The sequence below is a fragment of the Eucalyptus grandis genome, chromosome 3, assembly GCF_016545825.1.
Source record: "Eucalyptus grandis isolate ANBG69807.140 chromosome 3, ASM1654582v1, whole genome shotgun sequence".
NCBI classification, from domain to species: Eukaryota; Viridiplantae; Streptophyta; class Magnoliopsida; order Myrtales; family Myrtaceae; genus Eucalyptus; species Eucalyptus grandis.
Window position 1 is genome coordinate 64,468,886 of NC_052614.1, and position 9,403 is coordinate 64,478,288.

The 9,403-nt window shown below is 40.9% G+C and overlaps 2 protein-coding genes across 2 annotated transcripts in view; both read left to right on the forward strand.

Annotated features, from left to right (window-relative positions):
• LOC104431398 (2-oxoglutarate-Fe(II) type oxidoreductase-like) overlaps positions 1 to 3,011 on the forward strand; it is a 27,077-nt gene extending 24,066 nt beyond the window's left edge. The window contains exons 3-6 of the mRNA XM_039309918.1: positions 1,944 to 1,995; positions 2,564 to 2,685; positions 2,767 to 2,862; positions 2,944 to 3,011. Of these exons, the coding sequence (XP_039165852.1) occupies positions 1,944 to 1,995; positions 2,564 to 2,685; positions 2,767 to 2,862; positions 2,944 to 3,011 (338 nt within the window). The remainder of the gene's footprint in view (positions 1 to 1,943; positions 1,996 to 2,563; positions 2,686 to 2,766; positions 2,863 to 2,943) is intronic.
• Positions 3,012 to 5,768: 2,757 nt separating this feature from the next.
• Positions 5,769 to 7,210, forward strand: LOC120292162 (2-oxoglutarate-dependent dioxygenase-like). The gene is made up of 4 exons (XM_039310219.1): positions 5,769 to 5,983; positions 6,104 to 6,299; positions 6,676 to 6,774; positions 6,863 to 7,210. Exons 1-4 carry the CDS (start codon positions 5,876 to 5,878, stop codon positions 6,907 to 6,909), a joined length of 450 nt encoding a protein of 149 aa, XP_039166153.1. The 5' UTR covers positions 5,769 to 5,875; the 3' UTR covers positions 6,910 to 7,210.
• Positions 7,211 to 9,403: the final 2,193 nt, after the last annotated feature.

Sequence of the window (9,403 nt, forward strand, 5' to 3'; positions counted from 1 at the left end):
GTCAAGCATCGACTAAGAGGGGATTTTGTATGTGTCCGAATCTCAAACTCGGACCACGACCGGTCCACAATGCATACGCAGGGGACAACTTCAGCATGGTATGAACGACACACAGCACACCTAGACCAAAAGCAAAGAACGCGAGCGTGCATATATCGGGCATCTCAGCAAACACATAACGTGCGTCGTATGTGGGGTGAGAAACGCGAACAACCGCGCCCGGATTCAAGTCGAGACACACGGCAATCAACGGACTATACCTCGAAGCCAACAGAACACACATGAGGAAGGCCGGAACTCGCTCGGACCAGGCAACGGCAGCCCGGTCCGGCGAGCCCGAAATAGAGAACGAAAGGAAAGAAAAGAGGGGCCGTCGACGGGGTTCCCTACCTAGCTTGAAGACGTCGGACGGCGGACGAGCTCAATAGATCGGGCTGCGTCCGTCCACCTCGCTCGTTCCCGAGCCGGGATCCTCGGGAAACCGACCCCAACTCAACAAAAGCGGGACCTACCGCAGCTTCGACGGGAACAAGGCGTGCTGGCGACCGGCGACTTCACCTCGCCACTCACTCTCAGTCTCTGCTCGAGCTCCCTCTCTCTCAGATCTCAAGCTTCTCTCGCTCGCTCAGATCTCTCGGGCTTCTTGGATGTCCCTCTGAAGTCTCTCTCTTCGTGTTGTCTCCTCCTTTGGCTTGCGAACGCCCTATTTATAGGCCGAGGAGGCCGGTCGACGGAGGTGGTCCGGCCGCCGGTCCTCGGCGCGCCGACCGGCCTTGGTGCGGCCGAACTGGTGTCCCATCCCCTATTCTCCGCGAAGGCCTGCTCGGTATTAAAGACGCGTCCCATCCGTCCGGTTTTCTCGCCGGATTTTACGCTCGTCCGTCCGGCGGCATTGATGGCGCGCCTCCTCCGTCGTCGGTCTACCCTGCTCTGCCTCGGTAGGGCGTCCTTAACGCGCGTGAGCTGCAGAGGGAAGGAGGAGGAAGAAGAAAAGGGGAGGGGGCCGGGCCAAAGGAGAAAAAACGGGTAATGGGCCTCAGGCCCGCGTGGGGATGAAAGGAGAAGGGAAGAAAGAGGCCCAGCCCCCATTGGCCCCCCTTTTATGAAAATTTCTTTTTTCTTTTTAAATAATTATCCGAAAATAAGGTAAGATAAAAGAAACTAAAATAGAAAATAAAACTTAGTAGATGCAAATAATGTTAATAACTAGGTGATGCAAAAATCATTTTTGTTAGAGCCATATTGGTCCCTAATTTTTCTATACAATTTAATTCTAATATTTAGCCAAAATTTAGGTGTCGTGATCAATCATGAAATAAGACAGGATTTGAAGGAGGAGGTCTTCGTCTAGAGCAAGCAGTTCTTTGGTTTGCCATTGAGCGGGAAGATGAAGCTGTTGAGGAACAAGAAGAACAAAGGTTATGCTCCTTAGTTTGATTAAGTCCTCGATCCTTAGAATCAAATTAACGGTTTTTTTTTTTCTATAGATGACTTTATCTGTTCCTTTTGGGTGTCAGATTAACGAAGACATTGCTGATTAAAGAGGATTTAGATGAATAACTAGTGATTTTGATAGCTTCCTGTAACCAGCTGAGTAGCTGCCCTAGAAAGGGAAGTGAGAACACATCATTAGAACTGATACAGATATCCATGAGCTCTAAGCCAAAGATTTAGCTGAAACTTGTTATTATCAATCTACTTATCATTTTCTGAAGATTGTTCGAGTAGTAATGATTCCATTGACAGCTTATAGGAGATTATAAGGAGGGATTCCACATAGGAGTGGAATTATCGGAGGATGATCTTGATGCGTAGAAGCCTTATTTCGGACCAAACATCTGGCCTTCTGAGGTAGACAGTTGCTTACTAAAATCTCTGTCCACCCCAAAATAGTTGCTGATGACGGAATGCCTTTTTTGGTTTCGCTGTTTTATCATCACTAGGTATATTGTCAATATGGAGGCAAACGATGGAGAAATTCCATAGTCAAGCATTGTGAGTTTTTGCTATAAATGATAAAGAGCTATACACGATAAAGAGCTATACACATTAATTCTTCTTGCAAGTTCCAGGATGTGAAATTTTACTCCATCCAAGGAAAATATAATACAGAGATCTTCTATTTCTTTGACTGGGTATTTCGGGCTTTTTCATGTACCCCAATGGTCACCATCTTCCCCTTCCACTTGCATCAGAGAGTGCCGAGTTCTTGTGATTTTCAAGGTGGCCAAAGTGGAGTTTTTGATTGCTGATTAAATGATTTTCTAGGGGATCATTTCAAAGCTACTATGCTGCAATTTAAATAAAATATTTTTAGCTATCGAAATTTACCATTAATCACACTAACCAAGAGCCTCAACTCAAGTGTCTACTTGCTTATAGTGGTAGGGTTGATATTACAGTCGCAATTTTCATTGCATAGGGTCTCCAACTCAAAATCATTTGACTTTTGGATCCAATTATATCTCAAGAGTAGTGGCTAGATGATCCATGTGGCAAGATTAAGTGTAGTTTGCTAGTATCAAAAGGTGATGGTCGTTAATTTGGTAACATGCACATTTAGAAATGTGGCAAAAATAGTCACAAGGATTATTGCTATAGCACTTGATCTGGAGGCTAATTGTTTTGATAAGCAAGAAATACTCAGCAAGCCTATTGCGAACTTGTGCTTGTTGCACTGTGAAGGTAGATTTTACTTCACTAAACTACATGATAAACCCTGCAACTCTTTCTTCTCATCCGGTTGATAGTCCTTTCTTTGTTTAGGTCTAGTCTCTTATCCCTCTAAAGGAATATATGGAGCTGGGGCACATTCAGACTTTGGGTTTATTACCTTGTCGGCAACAGATGGTGTCTCAAGTCTCCAAGTATGAACTACCCTCCTATGAAATTGTTGGTGCAGACTTTATGAATAGTAATAATACTTGGAACCGTTTAAACTATTTCAAATTTGCAAGAACAAGGATGTTAAACCTCAAACATGGGAAGATGTGCAACCTTTGAAAGGGTAAAGGCCAATTATAAATGTGAATTTGAGATGATCATGTTGGAGATCTCATATTTAGAGTCATTTGAATGCTTTTGGTGGAAGATCATCATGTTAGGATTTATATTCTAGGGATCCATGCTTTCCAAAAACAACTTGAAATAACTTATTTTTTAATCCTGTAACGCTCGTCCCCGTACACACATGATTGGAAGATTACTTCATGCCAATGTGAGTGAAATACTTGGACTTGAGCATATCCTTAAAAAGCTCAAGAGAGAAGAGACATGTGAGAGATCCACCCTACAATGTCACCTTCCATATTCCCACTCACTTGGGAAGAAAAGCTTGAGTGGGAACTTGGGGGCCTCTTTAGTGGGGAAGGTAGACGGTAGGAGACTATAGTAGCTCTCCACGCATGGGGTGAGTTGAGGGTGGGTGAAAATCCCATTATCGTGTTGGTGGAACTCTGCTTAGGCCTTAAACTAGCTGTCAACACAGTACCCCTTACACTCGTGATTGAAAGTTTATTATTTCATGCCAATGTGAGTGGAATACTACCCCACTACTAGTAACAACTTTGTGACAAAAAATCCTTCTTTGTCTGATAATGATCTGCTACTATAATTCTCGTTCATATAAAGTCAATGTTATGCTAGTATAGAGAGAAAGCATTATTGTCAATGGGTGATAAAGATGGATTTGAAAGCCCTCATCCACTTCTCTTTTCTTTTTTTGCAATTTGCATCTAGGCTGTGTGTCTGGTGGTTTGAATTTAAGTCTAAATAGGATAATATATTATTTTATCCGGTTTTTAGCAATGTCTTCCGGATCGAACAAACCAAATGAAATGTTGGATAAGAAATCCGGGGCAAAGGTGGCATATATACATATATATATAGCTTAATAAAGCATGTGATTGGCGAAAAAAAACTATATATTAGAGGTTGCAATTCCAAACCTCAACGCGCTTCAATTACCCAAAATATATGACAGTGTGCAAACTGCCATTCTTCTTGACCCTTTATAACTTTGTGTGGAAATATCCGTCCCATGTAAGATATTCTTAAGAGAGGGTCTACTTAATATTGGATAGTCCAAGATGGGAGTGTCATCGATTCGGTTGATATCCGACCTGAATGAAAACACTACAGAACCAACCTAAGACCCAAATGGCATACAACCTGAGTGATCGAGTCAGGTTTTGAAGATTTTTTTTTTTTTTTTTGGTGCAGAGGTTATGTTAAACATATTTTTCATAATCCCTTGTGGGTCTACACATTAAATGAATGCAGGACAAGGAACTTGTCACATCCGATAAAGAATGCCAAACTCGGACTATTTCATCAGCAAATTTAAGTACAAATTAAGTCAACATTGTCTAGAGAAAAAAAGACCAGAAGGGGAAGAAATAAGGCAAATGCAAACAATCAATATTTCCGTCTCAATAGCAAACAATCTATCTTTGCTCGACTAAGTCATCCTGCAAGTAAGGCACAACTCAGTGTTATTGCCTCCGCGCATTTCACTCTTTTTCTCTTTTCACTCCTTCAATGAGCGCACTTAAAAGAAAAGCCAAATTGTTTCAAATAATACATACTAGCATTTAAGGATAAGTAATTTCTGCAAGAACACATTTCACCAAATTGGTATCAAATTAAAATGCGCTTCAGCAACTAATAAAACGTATAAATGTTGCAATTGGCCGTAAAATTTATAGTTTTAGCGACATGCCTTACATGAACCCAAGCCCCCCAAAAGTAGTATGGTGTGCTTCTCAATTCATCAAGCTGCAAATAAATATCAAGATATGATAGTATATAAAGGTTTGAGGGCTGGAGCTCATTCTACTGATCCATTCTTGAAAACAAAAGAGCGGGGTCTCTCAAGGTTTTAGGTACAACTTGTTGACACTGCTTTGGAATTTTAATTGAAGTTTTAGCGAGTCAAGGTATTCTCTTCCGTAAGGAAACTATGCAATATCTCATTGACAGAATTTCAAGTCATTCTTGTCAATATACTGACATAAGTATCAATATGGATTAAGAAATAAATTTAGAATCCATTTTGAAAGATCTAGCATCGGGTAAGGCTTCTCTCATCTCGGATAGCAGGTGAGATGCTTAAACCCTTAAACCCTTAACCACTCAGCCAACTGCTTCGACTCAATTTAAGTTTGACTTGAAAGTTTCAAGTTGAAACTTACCCCGACAGAGATATGATTTCTTATTATTTGAAAGTTAGAACCTAATTTGCATATCCTAAAATCTAAAATTTATTTTATCAATCGATTTTGTAGTTTATTTAGGAACTGGCAATTTTTTTTTTTTGTTTCATTTTTTTCTTTTCTAATGAAGTGAACCCAATGACAAACATTTTCATTTATTAATGTAAAATAAAATAAATAATAAAAAGTTCAAAGCATGTAACCACAATTTATGGATTCCTGATCTCGATTTGGTTCTGACCGAGAAACTGGGAATCAAACCGCATAGTATATCAGTTCCACTTTTTCTGGCATTGGATCGATAACTGCGGGAAACTCGAATTAGATTAGTTTTTGCGGTCCGTTCGGTGCAGTTCCCTATTCTACGCCGAACCTCATGCCGTAGTAGGCGATGAAATATGCTTTAAAATTTGCTGACCTTTTGTCAAAAGGACAATGCCGCGTCAAATATCTTCACTGAGTTTTTTTTTTTTTTTTTTAATTAATAGACGCCGTCGTTTTCTTCTTCTTTTCAAACCCCCTACTCCCTCCATCACCTACCGGCAACTCAGAATCCAGTCACCGTCAGCCGTCGTCATCACCGTCGCGGAATCAGACGGGTGAACGGACGGCGATATCAGCGAGCGAGCAACGACCTGCCAGGCGGAGCGGCGTCGGCGAGCATGGACGACGCGAACGCCGTCGAAGTCGCCGGAGTTCCGACCTCGACTCTCAATCGCATCGATCTCTCGGGTTCTGATATCCAGCAGTCGGTGTCTCTGCTCAAACAGGTCCTCGATTCTCTCGAGTCTTTCCGATGTTCCGATTTGTTACCGGTACCGGAACCGAGGAAGCTAAGGTTTTTTGATCCGTGACGATGCTGGCGGATGAATTCGATCCGTTGGCCTCAGGCGTGCTTGGATTCTGGCTTTTTCTACGTGATCAACCACATAATCGGCCAGGATTTAATGGAGGAGGTCTTCGTCCAGAGCAGGTGGTTTTTCGGCTTGCCCTTGAGCGAGAAGATGAAGCTGTTGAGGAACGAGAAGCACAGAGGCCGCACTCCTCTGTTGGATGAGGTCCTCGATGCTGGGAATCAGATTCAGGGTTTGTGTCAGATGTATTCATTTGTTCCTTTTTTTGTTGTCAGATTACTGAAGATTTTCCTGCTCATAGTGGATTTAGATGAACAGCTGATGATTTTGATAGCTTCCTGTAATCAGCTGGTGGCTGGTGGTTGAGTAGCTGCTCTTAGAAAAGGAAGATGCATTTGGTTAGTTATTATTCCTGGTTGTAATTATATTCTGGGAGGAGCGAGGATACTTCACCAGAGCTGACACAGAAATAGGAGCGAGTTGTTTGAAGTGCTAACGCAAAACCATGAGCAATACAACAAGGATTTAGATGAAACTTGTTATTGTTTCTATGGTTATCATTTTCTGAAGATCAGTTGAGTAGTAATGATTCCATGGACGTTTTATAGGAGATTATAAGGAGGGATACTACATAGGAGCGGAAGTACCAGAGGATGATCCTGATGCACAGAAGCCTCATTTTGGACCAAACCTCTGGCCTTCTGAGGGTAACCAGTTGCTTAAAATATCTGTGCAACTTCAAATTGTTGCTGGTGATATGTACTTATTTTGGTTTCATTGTTGTGTTTTAAATAGAGATATTGCCAAGATGGAGGCAGACAATGGAGAAATTTCATAGTTAGGCATTATGAGTTTTTGCTATGGATGATAAAGAGCCACGGGCATTAAATTTTGTTGTGAGTTGCAAGATGTGAAAGATTATTCCATCTGAGTAAAAGATAATACGGAGATGTTCTGTTTCTCTGACTGGAAATTTGGGCCTTTTCCAGTGTCCTAATGGTGATCATCTTCCCCTTCCCGTTGCATCAAATTTTGCTAAGTTCCCTTAATGCCCGAGGGGGTTAAATTGCCCCTGACTGCCAAATTGCTTAAGCTCTCTTGGGCTCTCATTCTATGTTGGCCAAAGTGTAAATCTCTTCAAGTTATATGTAACTGCTCATTCAACAATTTCTAGGAAACTGTTCAAAAGCTACCCTGCCGCAATTTGAATAAAATATTTTCAGCTGTCAAGATTTACTATTAATCACACTGACCAAGAGCCTCAACTCAAATGTCTACTTATAGTGGTAGGGCTGGTATTGTAGTCACAGTTTTCATTGCATAGGATCTTCCAATCAGTTGACTTTTGGATCTGGTTATATCTCAAGAGTAATGCCTAGATGATCTATGTGGCAAGATCAAGTGCAACCTGTTGATATAAAAAAGTGATGGTAGTTAATTTGGTAATTTGTTGATTTGTGAATATTCACATCAGAAATGTGGCGAAAGTAGTTGCAAGGATCATTGCTCTAGCACTTGATCTGGAGGCTGATTTTTTTTACAAGCCAGAAATACTCGGCAAGCCTATTCTGATCTTGCGCTTGTTGCACTATGAAGGTAGATTTTACCACTATGAACTACACAATAAACCCGACAATTTTTCCTTCCCATCCGGTTGATATTCCTTTCTTTGTTTAGGTCTAATCTATGATCCTTCTAAAGGAATATATGGAGCGGGGCACATTCCGACTTTGGGTTTATTACCCTGTTGGCAACAGATGATGTCCCAGGTCTTCAAGTATGAAATGTTCTCTTGTAGAACTGTTGGTACAGCTCTATGCACAGTTATGATTCATGCAACTTTTTAAACTTATTCAGATTTGCAAGAATAAGGATGCTAAACCTCACATGGGAATATGTGCAACCTTTGAAAGGGTAAAGCCCAACAGAACCTGAGATGATTATGTTCGAGATCTCATATTTACAGTAACTTGGATACTTTTGGTGGAAGCCATCATGTTAGGATTTACATTCTAGTGATCTGTGGATTACAAACTTAACTTGGACTAACTTTGCTTTTAATATTTTACTTTTGGTTTATTGGAGCATGTACACGATAACATGCTCCCTTATACGCATGATTGGAAGATTGCTTCATGCCAATGTTGAGTGTTATACTACCCCGGTACTGGTCACAACTTTTTGACAAAAATCATTGATTGTTTGATGCTACTATAGTTCTTGTTCGTACAAAGGCAGTGATATTCCAGTTTAGAGAGAAAATAAAATCCTCCCAAGTAAGCTGTCTTTCGTAGAATAGTTTCTTTCCTATATATCATCAAGATGTCGCTATTGTATTTCCTATGTCGTCAAATCTCGGCCCTAAGATCTAGTTCTTCTCCTCCTTGATTCAAATGATAGACTTTATGCGTTTTGTTTGGGTGTCGATGCTCTGCTTTGTACGTGATTGTCTAAGTGGATATCGCATTACCAAGGATCATAAAATAGTTGGACTTTTTGTTTATGTTAAGAGGACTTCATCTAAGTTTTAACTCCATGTTTCATGAAGAAAAATGTTTATTTTGGAACTAGGCATTGAGCTATCCCTTATTTGATCAATTGATACGATCATCGCATGCTCACATGGGGTTGGAACAATTTTGTGTGGGGATCTAGGTGTTGTATTTATCATAGCTACTCCAGTTATTAATTTTTATTTGTTTTTGGATCGAGTCTCCAATAGTTATTAGACATGGTGCAAATTAGCAAATTTACTCAGCATCAGATCCTAAACTAAATTTCTTCAAAATTGATTCACGTGCAGGTTTCCTCCCATCTTATGTCAGACCTACTTGGCCCAGAGATGCAGCGATGCTCATGCTGATTCAGATGTATACAGAAGGGAAGGAACTTAGAGTTTGCCAGTAGGAGCTGGAGCCTGTCGACCAGCACTTGTCCAGTAGAGGGTATGCTTTGAAAGCTCGTAAAGAAGTGCATGATGAGCTTAGAGAAGAGCGTCGAATGGGGTACATGCGCGTACATACATATGCATACACAATTAATAATCTGCTTATGTTTATGCATGGAAGTAATAGTTCAGCGGCTTCAGCCTTACTTCGGTCTTCTTGCTTCCATGATTTAGCTCCTAAATTAGCAGTTTGTACATGCAAATCTTTAAGAAAGGAAATAAAAAAGGGGGAAGCCTTGCACATTTCTCGGCACCGACTTTACTGCGATTCAACGGACAAACGATTGCTTCTTTACGATAGTTTTGGTCGATTGGACTGTATATGCAACTTTTGGCTATTTGACAAGATTTTTGGATGAGGAAGTCGTGTCTAAGCCCACAAAGGATTG